At 37.9% G+C, this 19251-nt stretch overlaps 1 protein-coding gene across 2 annotated transcripts in view; it reads left to right on the top strand.

Moving 5' to 3' along the window:
• Positions 1-19251, top strand: part of COL19A1 (collagen type XIX alpha 1 chain) — a 349939-nt gene that overhangs the window by 277965 nt on the left and 52723 nt on the right. For both annotated transcript variants that reach the window (XM_045498677.1, XM_045498678.1), the window contains exons 21-35: positions 1262-1297; positions 2222-2257; positions 2352-2405; positions 3081-3134; positions 4599-4652; positions 5143-5232; positions 6196-6240; positions 6345-6422; positions 8497-8532; positions 8639-8692; positions 8789-8842; positions 10212-10253; positions 13873-13977; positions 14061-14114; positions 14578-14631. In XM_045498677.1, the coding sequence (XP_045354633.1) occupies positions 1262-1297; positions 2222-2257; positions 2352-2405; positions 3081-3134; positions 4599-4652; positions 5143-5232; positions 6196-6240; positions 6345-6422; positions 8497-8532; positions 8639-8692; positions 8789-8842; positions 10212-10253; positions 13873-13977; positions 14061-14114; positions 14578-14631 (846 nt within the window). The remainder of the gene's footprint in view (positions 1-1261; positions 1298-2221; positions 2258-2351; positions 2406-3080; positions 3135-4598; positions 4653-5142; positions 5233-6195; positions 6241-6344; positions 6423-8496; positions 8533-8638; positions 8693-8788; positions 8843-10211; positions 10254-13872; positions 13978-14060; positions 14115-14577; positions 14632-19251) is intronic.

The following is a 19251-nucleotide window of genomic DNA, read 5'->3' on the forward strand; positions in this document are numbered from 1 at the left end:
CTGCTCACATTGCATTGCCAATACTAGCTGCCTGCCCCCGGGTAACTGCAAGGTTGCTGGGAAATATGGAAGAGAATAAGGTGAGCCCTCTAGTCCTGAGCACATAGGACATGAGGCGCAAACCACAGAGGTTTATTTACTAACCACTTATCTCCCATTAGTGATTTGTTTAAAAGACCAGAAGTCCCTAAGAGGACCTTTAAGCATAGTATTATTTACCTATGGTTCTCATGTTTTCTCCTGACTTTCATATGCAAGAGAAAAAAAAATTTTGATGTATGGTTTCCATCTTATTGTCAATTCACTCATTTCAAATAGTAAGTAAATCAAATTACAAATCAAATAAGAATGAGTAACCAAAGCCTGGGTTTGAATTCAGGTTGTCTAGGTTTAAATCCTGAATGACCTCTCACTGGCTATGTGACTTGGGGAAATTACTTAACTTCTCTGTGCCTCATTTTCCTTATCCGTAAATGGGTGTTCTAATGGTACCTACCCCAGTGACACATAAGAAGGAACTAGAACAGTGATTAGATCAGTGTTTGATACATTATGAGGATTTAATGAACATCAGCTATTACTGTTATGTCTGCATAACTTTAAATTCTCTAATTTAATAAACTTTTACTGGGCACCAACAGTACACCAGAGATACTATGATAGTTGAGATCAATTAAATCCCTACATTCACAGAGTTTATAGGAAAGATAAACAAGGAGACATAAAATGGGTGAGTGCTATTTTAGGGGAAATAACTCAGTTACGCAGAACCTTTCTGAGTCTCTTTCCTCATACTTGAAATGGGACCATATCTTCCTCACAGCACTGTTGTGCAAAGTAAATGAAATCGCATACATGTTGTGACTTGAGGAACAGAAAAGCTAATGAGAGAAAGCCTCAATATGTGTGTTTGGTGGGGGGAGGAGGTGCAGGGAGAGAGAGAATGTGATCAGCTTCTATGTGAACCATGAAAAAGGAAGCTTCAGCCTTGGGCAGCATTCCAATTTGTTCCACTCAGGATTCTCAAAATAGTATTAGAATGATTAACTTACTGTTCACTTGGGAATATGAGTTTTTTAATTAATTCTCATATGCTCCCTTTAAACTGTGCAAGCAGACTGTGTGACATTCTGAGTCATCTCAGGGACTTTTTTGCGACAGAGGCCTGAGTTTGGCCTGCAGGATTCATCCATATCCAGTTTTGGAGAGTTTATTTCCAAAAGTGTTTATAATTGCTTCTGTTTTCTACCCATTTTCCTAGGGGGAAGCTTTTACAAAAGGTGAAAAGGGAGATAGAGTAAGTAGATGTTTTATCACTATCTTGTGTTTTCTACTTCATCGATTTCTATCTCTCTGATTTCTGGTATGTTTACTGTGGAGTCTAATAGATTTGATAAAATAACCTCTCTGAGCATTTTACTTTTTCCTCTGTGATTTTTTACTCTTATTTTGATAAATGAGAAATTTTAAACCTTGTTAAGTTTTATCATTTGATGGCACCATTTGGCTTAGGTAGTGTATATTTTCTTTAACCATTACTATTTGTAATAGGACATGAATGTCTTGAAAGGTACACACTTAATATATCTAAAATATAAAATTAAAATATAAGATACAGTTTTTTTCAAAAATTCTGTTAATGGTACAAATTAAATTTATCAAATGGGGTGACTATATCAAAAGGATCAATAATAAGTCATGAAAATAAGAAAAGCAAACTCATTACAGCCAATATTGTACTCTTTTATGTAACCTTAATTTTTTTGTTTTTTTTTTTCATTAAGTACATACACCCAATAGTAGAATCACCATGACATATAAATTTAAATTCCACTCTTTCTTTTCCTTCTTCATCTGAGGTTTTAATTCTCTGAGATATAGGATGAGCTGGTGGCAAATCATAACAAAGTCAGCTAAGTAGAGAATGCAATGATTGCTAATGAGATATGATTGTAGAGTCAAAAGGGATACTGGGGAGAAAACTATTATAAAGAAGAAAGAAAATAGGAGTTATTATTTACTTGATATCAATAAGTATTTTAAATCATGTTTTAGAGTGACCCCCTCCTTGACTTCATCATGCTGTCCATAATCTCCCCCTTTATTCTATGTTAATTAGTAGAAATGCAGATGAATTCAAGTATTAGAGATGCTCATCCCCATCTGAGTTTAAGCATTACATAAATGGTTGTTTTTTTTGTTTTTGTTTTTGTTTTTACAGGGAGAACCTGGGATAATGGGATCACAGGGAATAAAGGTAATCTCATAACCTTCTTTGTGGCATCTCCAACCTAATGAGATTGTGAAGATTACATTAACCATTTCACTGTCCTTCCCACCCACATGTTTAGGGCGAACCTGGAGATCCTGGTACCCCCGGTTTAATAGGAAGTCCAGGACTAAAGGTATATAAGAAATAACTGAGTTAAAGAGGAAATAATTTTGGAGTTATAGCCATTTCTGTACAAAACAAAGTGCTTTGGTGTGCCACTCATTTTCTTCACAAACGGTCTCAGAGATTTTATCATGTTGCCATGGTGATTTCCCCCCTATTGGCTGCATTTATTACACACATAGTAATTGTGCTTTCTGGTTCACAGTAAGATTTTTAAACTCTTTTTCAAAGCATATTCACAATAGCATCCCTAAACCCTTTATGAGTAAATAATGTGAGCGAAACCTATGACCCTGAACTATATCCTTAAAATGAACAGGACTCAAGATTCAATTTCTAAGCCCAAATTATGCAGCTCTGAGATGCTTGAGTTCCCCATGTGGGATTCCACAGGGGTGTCCCAAGAAAGACCAGCTGTTGGGAGGTGCAGGAGAGATGTGATGCGCTCCCACCAATGGGTGAGGGAGGTTATCATGGCCTCACTTGCTGGTGGGAAAAGACCCATTTAAATGAGAACATCTTCAAACTATCTTTGTCAGCCCAAAGCACATTTCAGAATTATTCAGAGAAGGTAGGATGGTAGAAAGCCCATCTTTCTACAGATGAAGTTCATACCATGTTTTATATATATTCAAGGACAATCTGTTTTTTAACAAAGTTGAACTACATATCACCTTTCTTTTAGGGTCAGCAAGGACCTGAAGGCTCTATGGGACCCAGAGGACCACCAGGAGATATTGTATGTATAGTAAATACAGGTCTCTTTGATATGTGGAAATTAAATCGATGTCTTAAAGAATGTCAGTATGTTTTCATGTGACTGAGTTGTACCACCTTTTCCAAAGACATGGGTCACATCTACTGCCAAGACTGATCAAACCTAGTGTCAGGGGTTATCAGGAAGGCTGCTAGCACCTTCATATATTCATATGAGATCCTTTTGAATATCATTAGCCTAATAAATCAGTCTTTGGAAGTCAGGTTAACTAAGTCATCATTTTGGACATGCTTGTCAGAGGTGTACCAACAGTAGCGAAGACTGGAAACGTCAAAAGAAATAAGGAAAACCAAGAAAGAAAGAAAGCATTTTCATTATGCATGACTTTGGCTCAATTCTCTATCCAAAAAAAGGCACTTCCAAAGCTTCTGTTACTGTTTTATTGCAAGAGCCTCCAAAAAGAGCAAATCTTTTAGCAGATAATGTTTCTATAATGCCATTGGAAGATGGTCCTCAGGTTGCATTAGAACCCAATTCTAGTGGTCTCACTATCCTCTGTTTGTCTGTCTCTCTGTCTGTCTGTCTCTCTCTCTCTCTCTGTTGTCCTTTAAATGCATTTTTCTATCCATTCCCCCACTAAGCCTTTTGTTCCTTGGACAACCTCCCTAGCCTGGCCTTCTAACCACTTGGGAGCTAAGATTCACCATCAGTCCTCACTTGAGCATAACAACAAAAATGCTTGGCCAAAATTTCTTGGAAACTAATCTCTATGTAGCCACAATTCCAGCACTTTCTATGCAACTATTGGAATCTCTCCTTTTCCTATCATCTTGGGAACAGTCCCATGACCTCTTGCTCTATTCTCTATGCTTCTTGACTGCGCCTCCAGAGGTCTTTCAGTGCCTTTGTTCTGCTTGTACTTTGAACATTCAGTTTGTGGGCAAAGCTTTTTCTTGCGCTCCCCCCCTCCCCAAGCCATTTAATGAACCAATATAGGTGTACCTCACGGAGAGATCTCATGAAAAGAATAAAATGATGGTGGCACAGGTGGAGCCATAAGTGGCCAAGAGTGAGATGAAGTGATAGTAATTGGAACTAAGAAAGAGAATAAAATCAAAAGGGAAAGAGCCACTGTTGCCAAACATAATAAGGGTATATCTTCCTGTTTACTCCATTGTCGTTCTAAATAGTGCTGTGATGCTACCAACCACCATCCCTTCACCCTTTCTTGGCGATAATATGAATGGGGCATTTGGTTCAATTCTCCCTTAGTTTCTTTTCCATTACCTCCAGGTTACTTCACTTGAAACAACAAACCACATATTTTCACCAATGTGTTTTCCTTTTTAACAGGCCAAAACCAACCCATCCTCTTATAGTTTACATGTTAAAATTCTGTTCTCATGACAAAGACTCACAGATAGATATGTTCTCATAATAAGAGATATTCTAATTGTTCTTTCCCATTAATTCTGAATTTTCTAGGGATTGCCAGGAGAACATGGTATCCCAGGAAAGCAAGGCATTAAAGGAGAAAAGGTATACATTTTATGCATTGAGTAGCTAAGTGGGAAGGAGAGACAGAGGATCAGAAGGGCACTGCGATTTGGGAGGTGGGAGTGGGTAGGTGCAGCAAAAGGATAAGACAAGGCTGCCAGGATTGTGCAGGGGACGTACAGACACATATTAATTGTTGAACCATTACTGGAAAGGAACTTAAAGAAAACATGAAGATCATCTAAAGAACTTTCTGAGTAGATGCTCTTTTTGTGCATACGTTTATACACACATATATTTATACATATGGCATGATACTGCTAAACTTGTAACATACCTCACCACAAAATCTAAGTGCACCTAAGATAATTAGAACAGTGCCTGACATGAATGAGGCCCTCCATAAATAGGGCTGAATGAGTGAATGAGTGAGAAAATGAAGTTTGGCTACAACTTGAAGCAATGAAAACTGCTGTCTCCATAGCTCCCACCGTGAACCTGAACAATGACATAAGAATCTTCTTTTCCTCAGGGAGATCCAGGTGGGATTATAGGCCCTCCTGGGCTTCCAGGTCCCAAAGGTGAGGCTGGTCCTCCAGGGAAAAGCCTGCCAGGGGAACCAGTAAGTACCAGCCCTTTTACTAATATTTCCCTTGAAAGTTCATTAATTACCCTTCATGTATTCCCAGGTTCAGATCACAAGTATAGGAATAAGTTGAGGTCTGCAGAAAACAAAATATTCATCTTGTTCTTTAGATAAGAGATCTAACTTCTTTGGAAATTTGATGCAAGCAAAGGGCTCTCTTCTGAGAAAATGCACATACCCATTTTACATACATTTTTGAAAGATTCAAATCTTTCAAAAATCTTCTGCATGAACTCTTTAGGGATCTATGGAGCCTAGTAAGATACACTAGTTTTAAATCATAAACCTTCCTAGGATGCTATGTTAAAACAGAAGAGCTGCCTGAAATTTTCTTTCCAGAGGCTCTGCAGGCATGGCCAATGATGGTCATATGCAGAAAATGTCCTTGTGGCCCAGGCTATTTCCAGGACATAACAAAACTGAATAGCTGAAAAGTCTAAATAACCAATAAGCCTATTTCACATGCCTTTTTTTTCCTCCTCTTTGACTTTTTATATTAATTATTGATAATAGTTCTCAGTATTAGATGCCTTATTTTAAAGATAAAAACATCTTTTTTATTAAGTGTTAAATATTAATTCCAGTGTAGTTAACATACAGTGTTATATTAGTTTCAGGTGTATAATACAGTGATTCAGCAATTCCCTGTATTATTCAGTGCTCATCACGATTAAATGTACTCTTAATCTCCATCACCTATTTCACCCATCCCCCACCCACCTCCCCTAAAAATGAAAACATCTTATATGTTAAAGTAACTATACAAAAATCTATAACCTGGTGGAAATCTGTATTTCCTGTTCCTTATTCTTTTATAGAAAAGGGTTTATTCAAGAAAGATGAAGAACAACAAAACATTTTTGAGTTATAACTTCTAAGATGCTTTTAATGTTTTTAGAAAAAGAAATGTATTTATCTCCTTTTTTTTTTTTATTGTAGGGATTAGATGGAAATCCTGGAGCACCTGGTCCACGTGGGCCAAAGGTATAAAAATATCATAGATTATTTCTAAAGAATTAAAAATAAAATACAGCCTGAAATTTTTTGTCCCCTGACCCTCGCACTCACAGAAGCCTCTCATTGCACAGGGTGAACGAGGACTCCCAGGTGTCCATGGTTCCCCAGGTGACAGAGGTCCCCCAGGGCTGGGAGTTCCTGGCCCAACAGTAAGTGAAACTCTATCAAGCTTTTGAAACCCTGTCCATTCCAACAGTAAAATAAAACCCAGTGACAAATTTGAATAAGAAGAGAAACATGAGGGGCGCCTGGGTGGCTTAGTCAGTTGGACGTCCAACTTTGGTTTGGATCATGATCTCACGGTCTGTGGGTTCGAGCCCTGCATCAGGCTCTGTGCTGTCAGTACAGAACTGGAGCCTGCTTCGGATTCCATGTCTCCCTCTCTTTCTGCCCCTCCCCCATCATTCTCTGTCTCTCTCAAAAAGAAAAATGAATAAACTTAAAAAAAAGAAGAAGAAGAAAAGAGTGAAATGGTCAGAAGAGGAAATAGAAGTAAGCACTAATCAGAGAGAGAGGATTAATGAGCACTGGGGTTAAGTCACTGAGCACAGAGAAGGTGCTTACTGTTTGCTGACCCACAGATGCTGATCTCACAGACACTGATTTTGGATTAGGAGCAGTTATTTAACCCTTTGTTCCTCTCTTCTCTATTTTAAAAAGTACAAATGAATGTGTGTAAGATTTTACACATGCCTAAGATTGGGTTTTGTATATTACTGTTTGTTTTTAATGAAAAAATAAAAAGTGAATATTTAAAGTGAATGGAGTGTGTATCAATGAGATGATGTCAAAAATCTCTTCAGTAATATCTTCAGGAAGAGATAATAGAAGTTGTTTATAATAGTGAACACAAAGAATGGGCAGCTTTTAATGCCCATTTTTTTAATGCCCAGTTTTCTTAGCTACAAGGACAGTGCCTGATAATAATGACCCCCATGTGTGTACTTGTTGACTAAATAGTAATAAGAGATAAAACTTTTTATTTACTATGAAAAAACGTAAAAGATTTTGGAATGAGAAAAGTAGAAATAAACACTTATTCTAGTGACATTAATTTGGGAAATTGGCCTCGTAATGAAGTTATCACAAAAGCTAAAAGAAGGCATAAATAGTGAATGGTTATATTGTATGTGATCGATTTTGCAGGGCAAGAATATAAAAGACCACTGAGATGGAAGATTAAACAAAGTAAAAACACAGATCAGGAAATTATTAAGGGAGTGAAAGAGATTGACGCAAAAAATAAAAAATATATTAATAACTAAGGTCACAATATAAATAGAAAGGGAACAAAAAGTAGCTTTGACTAATAGTCATATGAACATTTATTTTATAAAATAAGAAGAGAGGAGCACCTGGGTGGCTCAGTGGGTTAGCTGTGCAAGTCTTGATTTCAGCTCAGGTCATGACCTCATGGTTCATTCAATCTAGCCCCATGTCAGGCTCTGCACTGTCAGCATGGAGCCTGCTTGGGATTCTCTCTCCCCCTCTCTTTCTGCATCTCCCCTGCTCACATGTGCGCTCTCTTTTCTCTGTCTCTCAAATAAATAAACATTTTATAAATAAATAAATAAATAAGAAAGGAAATGTTGGTAGGCAGTTACTGAAGTCAACAGCTGAGAACCCAGCCCTTTACTTGCTTAGGTCATCAGTTCCTCCTTCCTCAGTCTGTGGTTATGTAACAGGGATAGAGCTATCATCATTAGGTTCACTGATAATTTCCCAGCCTCCTCTTTATTACCCCAAATTCCAATTTTCTGAAGTAGAAAAGAATAGCTGATTGATGCTTTACTTTCTACTGCTGTCACTGAACACTGATTCTGGCAATTTCTTCAAATAGGGAAATGACTCAAAGTAGAAAGGAGAAAGCAGAAAGGAAAGGAAGTCCTGAGCCCATTACTTTATCAGGAGTTTCTGAACAGCTAGAATTTGGGTGCATTGTGTGTTTGTGAAGGTGGAGGAACACATGATGGTACTGAGAGAGACAGATATCCCAGGCATCTGAGCAAAGCCGTGCTCAGGTTCCAAGCAACAGACATCTGGTTAAGTGTTTACCTGCCATCCAAAAGTCTTAGCCATCATCACAGAGAGTTTTCAGTGTGCGCAAGTTGGCAAGCCCTGTTGTTCGACTAAGTAAGTTACAATACATAGCTCTTGATCCCACTTGCATAATTTATGGATATTTCTGGAGGAATTCTGATAATTGGATCTGATTCTACTCAGGGCTCGCAAGGACCAGCTGGAGAGCCAGGTATTCAGGTAAGCTACTTAACCAAGTTATTTGGCACAGCAAATCCAGCTTGCTTACTTGGGGAAAATTACTGAAAAACTGTCCCCATAAGTAACTATTTTCCCCCATTTCCAGGGTCCTCGAGGTCTCCCTGGATTGCCAGGAACTCCAGGGACCCCAGGGAATGATGTAAGGACCATCTATACCTCCTCCTACCCACCACCCATTTTACTCTGCACCCGTGCCACTGTGCAAGGATTTGAACACAACGATTCTGTTTTTCAGGGAGCTCCAGGGAAGGATGGAAAGCCAGGTCTGCCAGGCCCCCCAGGTGACCCGGTATGTCAACAGACGGTGCCTGATTTATGTATCTTTAATGCACCCAGAAGCCAAATAGCCTACCGAGCAACTTTTGCTGTCCAAACTAATTAGAATGCTCAGTAACTGCTTGGTGATTTTGTTTATCCCCATTATTTTGTAGAGGGGTGAAAATTCAAGCTGCATCAGCATTTTTGTGTGTGTGATGAATACTTATTTCCTAAGGGTATAATTCAGCTCTACAATTTTGCCCCAGGCTGTGCCTTGGCACATAATGTCTCCATCCCATGGAAAATTGAGTTAAAATATATAGCCACAATTTCTATTCTTTCTAATGCCATTGACTAAATGAATTTCATTTTTCTAAATGAAAGTTGTCAGGTAAGTTACCTACAACAGGGTGAATATCCATTGATTCTGTGGCCTTAAAACACTGAAGTGATTAAATTACAAAAACTGGCTTGAGTAGGCTCTTGAAAAATGGGTTTAAGCACTAAATGTGTGTTCCAAAGTTTTATTTCAGGATGAACCTTGCTTTGAGCAACAGTGAAATCCCTTTAAATAGCCTCAGAATCGGCAGTTATAATTTGAGAGGCCATATGCTACATGACATTGTATTAAGAGTTTTATATGATAAAATCCAAATCTGGCCTCTCGGTTCTAAGTCTCCCAAATCCTTCTCCCTCCTACACTGGCTGTGCCATGAATGCCTTTATAAGCTACGTGCAGAGGCATATTTTGGCCTTACTTTCACTTCACTGCTGAGTGAATCATGTGTGCATCATCTAGAATTCTTATAAAGTGTTACTTGGGTTTACAGTGCCTCTCTGAAAGGACATTTTAAGACACAAGGCCAGAACACTGCCCAAGTTCCTTCAATGTCTCTCTTGCATATCACGTAAGCCACCTATTGGCTCTTTTGAACTTCAGTGAGAAAGAACTTTAAGGCAAATTCATTGTGTACTTTTCATATTTGTCAACAGCCTGATAATTTGCTTGGCAGAGTGGTGACTTCCGTTTAATAAATGATTTACCTTTATGTATTATTTAAAACCAAGACTATATTAGTGTTGGCATAAAAGTTGCCGTGTCATGAAAATATAAAATAGAGATGCAGAATCAGAACGACAACCTGGGTGTGTTTACATGTTCATAGCAGAGGAGTAGTGAATATTTCTCAGATACAGTTATGAGGTCTGCCGGTGTCATATGAAATATAACGTGAAAGCCAACCATTCTGACAGTGAGCCTCTTAGAAACTCCATGACAAATCTCAACTGACATGACACTTGGAGAAAAAAACATCTGCATTGTATTATATGTTTGTTATTGTATCACGTGCACGTATATGTATGAACACATACTGGGTTTTTTTTCTCCTTAACTGCAGATCGCACTTCCTCTCTTGGGAGACATCGGTGTCTTGCTCAAGGTATTCTGTTGCTATGTAAGAAATTATGTATTAACTTTTAGGAAAAATTAGGAAGGAAATCTTTGTCAGAACTGAGTTAATTGCTTAGCCTGAACTAAAATTCAATTTTTAAAAGGCAGAACATAGATAGATAGAAAAAGGAACACATATTTTTATGTATCTTGTGCCACTTTTACTAACCCCTCCATTCTCTTCTTCTTTACATCCCTGTCTGTTTGGGTATAAGGGGTGGGGGGGTGAAAGTGGTAGTTCTGAGTTGAGCTACATGGGAGGAACAGTGTCATCAACACCCTTGAGTAGACCATTCTCTCCTCTGGAGGGACAGCTTTCTCTTCATGGGTGTTTACCACCCCTGGCTCACTGCTGTGAAACCTGATCCTTCTCACTGGAGATACCCTCACCCGTCCCAGGTTGAAAACCAGTGCTGCTCAATAAACAGCCAGCTCGCAAGGCTGTGCTTTGATGTCATGGGATTTTACAAAGTGAGCTGCAAAATTCCAAAGCCAACAATTGCCCTAACACCTGTTACTCTGTTAAGTAAAAACTATCTCTACCCATTATTCATCTCATAAGGGATAAATCTTGCTACCATTTTTTTCTCTAATACTACCCTGTATTTTATGTGTAACACAGATGAGAAAGAATGATAATGGGACACTTGTAAGGTTATGTATTTGCATATTTCTTCATGGTATGCTAAGATTGAGTGAACCCATATGAAAATCTGTTCCCCTTCACATTATACTCAAGCCTTATGTGTCCTACCTGTCTATATATGAATGGACAATGTATATGTATACACACACACACTTACGCTATATGTGTATAAATGTGATTTATTTTATATTCCTACCATTTAGCCCAATGGTTTGTACAATGACTTACATAAATTTTATCAAATTACTAAATTTGTTAATTTATTAAATTAAATTAAATATTTATTGAATTAAATTCAAAGACTCAAGAATTCTAGTATAAGTGTTTCCTGGATGTTAGTTTTGAGAATATATATATGAACATAAATATAAATATAAAAATATATTAGAGGAGATTTTTAAGACTTTCAGAAGTCAACAGTTTCTTTTAAGTCAAAAGAGAATATTTGGGGGGATTTTAGGAAAATCTTATATAAGTTGAGCTAGTTACATGGCAGGCAATACACTGCTTTACTTAAATCGTCTCACTTAATCTTCACAATAATCCTGTAAATTTAGGTTGTGCTAGTATCCCCGTTTTATATATTAGAAACTGAAGTTCTAAGTAGCTAAGTAGTTTCCTCAGAGTCACACAGCTAGAAAGTGCAACATGGGGGCACCTGGGTGGCGCAGTCGGTTAAGCGTCCGACTTCAGCCAGGTCACGATCTCGCGGTCCGTGAGTTCGAGCCCCGCGTCAGGCTCTGGGCTGATGGCTCAGAGCCTGGAGCCTGTTTCCGATTCTGTGTCTCCCTCTCTCTCTGCCCCTCCCCCGTTCATGCTCTGTCTCTCTCTGTCCCAAAAATAAATAAACGTTGAAAAAAAAAAAAAAAAAGAAAGTGCAACATGAACCCAGGAACACAGGTCCCCAGACATTATCTTAGGTTCTTCGCAAGGGCAGTAATGTTGAAAGTGGCAGGATTGTAAGAGTTATACCTAACCATCCCAGGATAGTTAGGATCAAGATGTACATACTTCAGCAGAAATGCATATCCCGACAGAATATGGGGTGGCTCACAGAATAGACAAAAAGACCGTGAGTAGACTCTGACAAGGAGAGCCAGGACTACACAAACACCTCAGAAGTGGACATAATTGATAGTTTCACCAGGGCAGCATCCCTTTAATGAGTGTGCTCTACCACTTTTCGAGCCCTAACATCATCTCCCTGAGTTTCTGAGTCCCAGGAAAGCTGATTGGTGAGAGGCAGGCAGGATACCTCCACTGACAGTCCCAACACACTGCATCCCATAGAAGAGGAAAGCGTGTTGTTCCCCAAATACAGGGATTTAGATTGGAGATTGGATCTATTAGGTCAACTTAATGTAATTTTAAAATCCAATCCTATTTCCCAACACATGAAGTCTCCCTCTCTGTTCAGAGTCTTTATGTAGCGAATGTGATCATCTGCTTTCTGTTTTCAAAATTACCCTTGATTAAAGTGTAGTAAAAAACTGACATAATTCCAGGCCCAAATGACATCCCTTCAAAGACCTTCCTCTGGGTTAATCTGTGTGTCAGTCCCTCTTTGAGTGAGATTGTACACTGGCTGATAATTGATGCATCTTTATTCTCTCTATACAAAAATCTAAAGACTTTTTTCAAGTTGAGCCACTTACATGGCAGGCAAATCATTTCCCTTGATTTACCATTCTGGCAGTCCAAACCTAAAGAAAATGAGGTCAGGCCTGAGATATTATAAGTGGTGGATCTACAAATATATATGTATTTTTTTAATTCCTCTACCAATATAGCAGCTGTGTGAAAAGATCCTAATGGCAAAATTAGTTTTGGGAGATATCACACACTCTGGCTCCTTGTTATATATACCAGCTCTGAGAAGGACCACCATGAAGAGAACTCTCTAATCCATCTGTTTTTAGGGAAATTGCCTCAGAACCTTTTCAATAGCATACAGAATTAGCCTTCCAAGGAGCATATTTTTGGAAATCAGACTTGTTCTGATATTCACTGAGTCAAAAATATTGAACTCGAATATCCATGAGCTTTCTTGCCAATGGCAAGCTTCAGTTCCCTTTTCACATTTCAAGATTCTTCTCTTTGGTGAAAGGGATAGAAGAAAAGAGGCCTATATTGTCCTACCGTCTGTCAACTGTTAAAATTAAACTATGTCCTCCACTCACTGGTCCCCATTCTGTGCCTTTCCTGTTCATATTCTTATTCTAACAATTTAAAAATAAGCCTTTATAGGGCTTTTCACAAACACTTTTTCTTTACAATGTGATAAGGAGTTTATCTTGTAGGCTCAGACACTTATATTCAAGTCTTTCCACATCAACTAAAGGTTACAGAGGAGGCAATGGAAAGGTAATTCCACTTAGATTTCCTATCTGCACTTGGATTTGACATAGAAGTCAAGTCCAAGTCACTCAAGTAATTATTTCTCACATGAGTGCTTCCACTGACAAAATGTTGGTAAACTGTGTGTACGGTTCTCCAACTAATTTTGCTCTCAGAAAGAGAAATCCTTTCTTCACAGCTTTTTCTTTCTTTCTCTCTTTTTTAATGATTTATGAAATTGGCTGTATGAAGTCTGTAATCTTGTTAGTTATTCTAAACTTTATTACTGCCTCTCGTTTTAGACATACAGTTACACAGTTGAAACAGTCTGTGTTTTTGACTTGTGTGTCTTTTCCTTATATATTTGGAATCTTCCATTTCAGTATCATCATAGACATTCTTTACAAAGGTCACCAATGTCATCAACAGATATAATTGACTAGCTTCATAAGTAGTTTTTACCTCACGAAAAAATAGTCTTTCCAAATTGGATCAATTCTCTGAAAGTAGTGATATATCAGTTGCTCTATCATTCATCTCTGACAGAGGTTCATATCTGATCAGATCTCTCTTTTATAGATTACTTTGCTGAATCTCTCAGTAACCTTATCTCTATACTCATTAGAACTTCTGTGGCAACTGCCAAGCCAGTGTCCCTGGGCTGAAAAGCCACAAAGGAGAAGAAATAGGCGCTGGTGAGCCTGGAAAGTATGATTCTATCACCCAGAAGGTAAGATGGCAGGCTGAACGTTGATGGGCCCTGTAGGTTACACATAGTACCTTCTCTCATTTCTCTACTGCTCTGTCCTCTAGGGTGATACAGGACCACGGGGTCCCCCAGGAATCCCAGGCAGAGAGGGACCAAAGGTAAGGCAGTTTCTCCTCTGTTTTCTGTGGTACCTCCAATTCAGTGTGAAAAATAAAACCGATTTAAAAATTTTTTTAATGTTTATTTTATTTATTTTTGGGAAAGAGAGCATGAGTGAGGAAGAGGCAGAGAGAGGGAGAGAGAATCCCAAGCAGCGTCCGCATAGAGCCAATGCGAGGCTCGAACTCACAAACCATGAGATCATGACCTGAGCCAAAACCAAGAGGTGGACGCTTAACCAACTGAGCCACCCAGGTGCCCCAACAAAACTCATTCTAAACACACTAATTTTTATGAAAGCTGTCTTGGAAAAGTGGTGTAAAAGCCACGTGCAAAGTCATTTATTTGTTTCCTGACTCTGCCCAAATTACATGTCCCAAATGTACTAAGAAGAGATATTTTCATTGTTTTAAAAGATGACAGAATGATTCAGTATACTAGCTGAAGTTCTTGTCTTTTTAGGGAAGCAAAGGAGAGCGGGGCTACCCTGGGATACCTGGAGACAAAGGTGACGAGGTGAGACTCTTCTCTGATAATATAGTCCTGCTATCGATTCTCTTTATGTGACTCGGAGGAAGGACAGCAACTCTTCTATAGCTCATGTTTAATATTAAATCAAATAAAAACAAAGATTAAGGTAGGTTATTTCAAATGTCAACACATTTTAAATAATAATACGTTGATGTATTGTCCAGTTGTATGTATTGTCCATTGATGTATGGTCTAGTTTTTGAGATAAGGAAATTAGAGCACAGAATTGACAGGTCAGTTACTATGTTTTTGTTTTCATGTAGCAGGTAGCAATTCCAGCACTCTCAAGATAAAAGCAAGGAGAAGGAGGAAGGAGATTTACTGCATAGAATCCCAAGGTAGCTAGTAGAATTGAAGAAATAGTTGAAAAACCAGCCTAGGAAAAAGGGCAGCTCCAGAACTCAGCAGAACTTCCCTGGGACACTGCTGTAACATGATTCAACTTTAGTGACCTTGGTTTGTCTGTGTCTCTGCTCAACTTTTATACTCTTGGGAGGAAAAAATAAAACTATCAAAAGGATCTGATTCAACTAGTTTAGACCAGCTGCCTACCCCCAGACGAAGGTTCAAAGTCAAATTAGTTTTGAGACGATGGTATAATTTTCTGACTCTAAGCCATGGTGATGCTCAGGATATCATTCTTTTCCTGCATAATTTACCTTAACTCTTAGAAAAACCAATTAGGATGATGAATTGTTGTTAGTTTAAACAGTTTTGATGCTAATAATTCTTAATGAAAGTAAGTAAGCCATCTGGCATATATTAACCTTGATGTTAGTACTGAAAATCATAACGGTATAAAGTAGATCTATTTTTTGAGTCAGAGTTATATTTCGCATTACAAATTATCACCATGTGTTATTGTTTTTAATATTGATTCTATTTTAGAAAACTGAGAATTGGCTTGCTTTTCTTCAAGTTAAAAATTAAAAAACAAAGAAATACAACATTTATTTTCATCCATAAATAAAGCAGTAAAGGCATTTTATTTTCAAAATAAGAGTTATTGACTTTTGTTTCTTCATGCTTCACAGAAAGTTTCACTAATGTACAAGCCCTATCTCTGATTTTAATAGTCTAACAGCTTAATTTAACTGCCTAGCTCCAAGGAGTAGGCTTTAGAGGAATTGAGAAAGTAATAATAAAAAGATCAGGAAATAATTGGAATTCAGGTTTTTTATAAGTGATTCTAAGTTAAATTTATTAGCAGTTAGTTTTGATTAATTCTACACGATACCTTGCTCTTTTGGTAAACTGAAATCCATCGTTATTATCATTCCATTATTTTAGTATATATATATATATAGTTTTATGCATTTTAATAGCAAACTTACAGGAAGAGCACAGAAGATAGACAACATTAAAAACATGTACTTGCATGTAGGACAACTCAGAAAAGCACAGGGAATGGATGGAATCTACTCTATGATAAAAATACTACAAATACCTCCTAGTTGCCATCAATAAGAAATGTACTTGTTTTTAAAAAATCCAAATGCTGGCATTGTCCAGAAAAATTTAACAGATTTATTTATAATTGTTATAAAGTTGAACTGCTAAAACGTGTTTACTGAAACATACTGACTTGCATTAATGCTTTATGTCCTTGCGTTTATATTAAAAATTCACACACAAATGAAAATGGAAAAACTGCCAATACCTGACTTCTGTCCCCTATTTTTTTCACTTGCAAGCATATACTTAGGTACCTTTTGACCCCAGAACTACCAGTGACAAGAAGAAGACAACTTCTTTTTTGTAAAGAATGAAATGTTTTCCATCATAGTGGATACTTAAGCATGTTCTCCATGTACTAGCGGATGTCTTGTGGCATAACTGTTACACATTTGGCATGGATGGCACACAGGTTGGTGTCTTCAAAGAGACCCAGCAGATAGGCCTCACTTGCTTCCTGCAAAGGACCAGTAGCTGCACTCTGGAAGCACAGAAAGGAAGTTTGTGGATCAGAAGTTCAGTGAACTTCTGATAGCATCTGCTTCTGGGAAGTGCCACAGTACCAGGCCTGTAATGATGAGGTTTCTTCACCCCTTCAGTAGAGGGCGCACTCTTACCAGCAGCTTTTGTAGCCAGTTGCTTCCTGGGTACTTTCCCGCCTGCTGTGGATTTGCAGGCAGTCTGCTTTATAGGAGCCCTGGTCCAGAGACCTCCTTACTTACCTCCCTTCTTTGGCTGGAGCTCGGCAAGCTGGAGGCAGCACTGGCCTTAGTGAGCAACTGCAGCTCAGTGGTAACCGCCTACTGTGTTCTTTCTTAAATATAGTAGACCCCTGATACCTATGGGAATGTGTTTTAAGACCCCACCCCCCGTGGATGCCCAAAACTGCAGATAGTGCCAAACCCTATATATACTATGTTTTTTCCTATATACACATACACATGATAAAGTTTAACTTATAAATTAGCCACAGGAGACTGATGATAATAACAAATATTAGAGTAATTATCACATACTCTAATCAAAGTTATGTGAATGTAGTCTCTCCCTGTCTCTAAATATCTTTTTGTACTCTAATCCTTCTTGTGATGATGTGAAATGACAAAATGCCTATGTGAGGAGATGAAGCAAGGTGAATGACGTAGGCATTCATTGTGACATAGTGTTAGGCTGCTGTTGATCTGACAATAAGTCAGAAGGAGGATCACGTGCATCCAGACAGTGGTTGACCGTGGGTAACTGAAACCATGGAAAGGCAAAGTACTGTGGATCTTATGGATTCTTTAACAGAGAGCACACAAAATTTTGCACAAGGCTCTTGTCATATGGAGAATTCCAGCAAGTTCAGAAGGAGATTCTTTTCAGTTGTGTCTTCACTTCCCAGGAATAGTAGGAATAAGCCTGAAATATCACACTAGCTCAGTTGAGCCTTTTGGAGGGGCTTTTCCTCCCAGACAGATGGGAAATAAAGAATATTGTCTTGTCTTCTACTTGAATTCAGATACTACCTGAAATTATAATTTATTGATTTATTTAGGTGAATGAAACTTTGACCAAGAATGTGTGCATCCCCAACTGGCCGGCAAACTATGCTATTTTAATATGTACATAACACCTAGTCTTACCAAATCTCAAATGTCTGTTCTGTTAGTGGAAAGATACAGAGGGGTACCTCATCTCTTTGAGGACTTCAGTGTAATCTGTTTGGGAACTTAGAGAGAGGAGTTGCCTGTTTGCTCATTGCTCTGAGGAAAGTGACAGTATCCTCTACATTTTTTGCAGATGTTTCACAACTAAAGTGGCAACTTATAAGACACTAATAGAACATGCTCACCTCTCATAGAGTGAATTCTTGCTTGGAATGCAGATTTTCCTACAATATTTCAGGATAATAATTGATAAATAGGCCATGAAAAATATTGTCCGCCATAAATTACAGCAATGGAAAAATAAATATTCTTGGTCACAACTAAACTAGGACTTGCAAAATCAAAATCTCCGTTCAGAGAAGGAACTTAGCTCTAATGACCCTTGAATATCTATGCAATAAATTTTATTTTGGATTTTAGTTTGGCATTATATGCTAAATTGACTCTGCTACTCTTTAATATGTATTTGTCTTCTTTAATGACCATCTTGTCTTCTAAAATTATCTTATTGCCCTTTATGCATCCATAGTAACTTTTACCCTTACTACAAAGTTTCAGCTTGTTCAGAGAAAGCTGCTGAGAATGATTTTTTTTTATTTATGGATTAAGGTTTATTTTAAAGTTTAATGTGGTCATCAAAGGTTAATGAGTCCCAAGCTTATAAATTAAACTACCTAAAGACTCACTCAGCATCTCTAGACTGATTCAGTAATGAGACTAAAAGTAGCAAAAAAAAAAAAAAAGAATACATATGTACACCCATATCTTATACATGTACATATAGAGAGAATTTTATGGAAATGTGGGTATTTTGAGATAAAGCAATTTGTGGTATGGCATTTATAATCTCCAGACATTTAGAGGTGCCATTTCCAAAGGAAATTTGTTTCTGTTCAAATTTTATAAGCCCATAAATAAGTTAAGGGTGGGGAGTGAAAAGAACCAATACAACATGCCAGTGTGTTCCCTCCACACATGTCTAAGCATGCATGTGTGCATGTGGGTGTGTGCACGTGCGCACACACACACACACACACACACACACACACGCAGCATTGCCAGTGAGGATGATATCATCCTGAAGAAAGAATATATCCACATTCTTAACATAAGCATACATAAGATTTTCCTCAAAGTCTTATTTCATGAGGAATTTCAGCATGTTCAAGGAGATTCTTTTCAATGTTTCTTCATGTCATATCACACGAAAAAACCTGAAGTAACAAATGACCCCATTTAGCATTAGATGGACAATCTGGCAGAACTTGGTCATTGATCGCACTGACGCAAAAACCTTGACTCTATAGAACTTTGGTCCTGTAGAATCTCATAAATAAATATGCATTAGTTTTTCCATGGTCAATCTAATATTTATAATGTGTATAAAAATGCATGTTTCATCACAGTTAAAGGTAAAAGAGCTTTGTTATAACAGTGAATGACTTGGCAATGTAAAAAGATAACTCAGCAAAGAAAATTAAATCCTGAAAGTGTTATCATT

This window comes from Leopardus geoffroyi, chromosome B2 (assembly GCF_018350155.1).
Source record: "Leopardus geoffroyi isolate Oge1 chromosome B2, O.geoffroyi_Oge1_pat1.0, whole genome shotgun sequence".
NCBI classification, from domain to species: Eukaryota; Metazoa; Chordata; class Mammalia; order Carnivora; family Felidae; genus Leopardus; species Leopardus geoffroyi.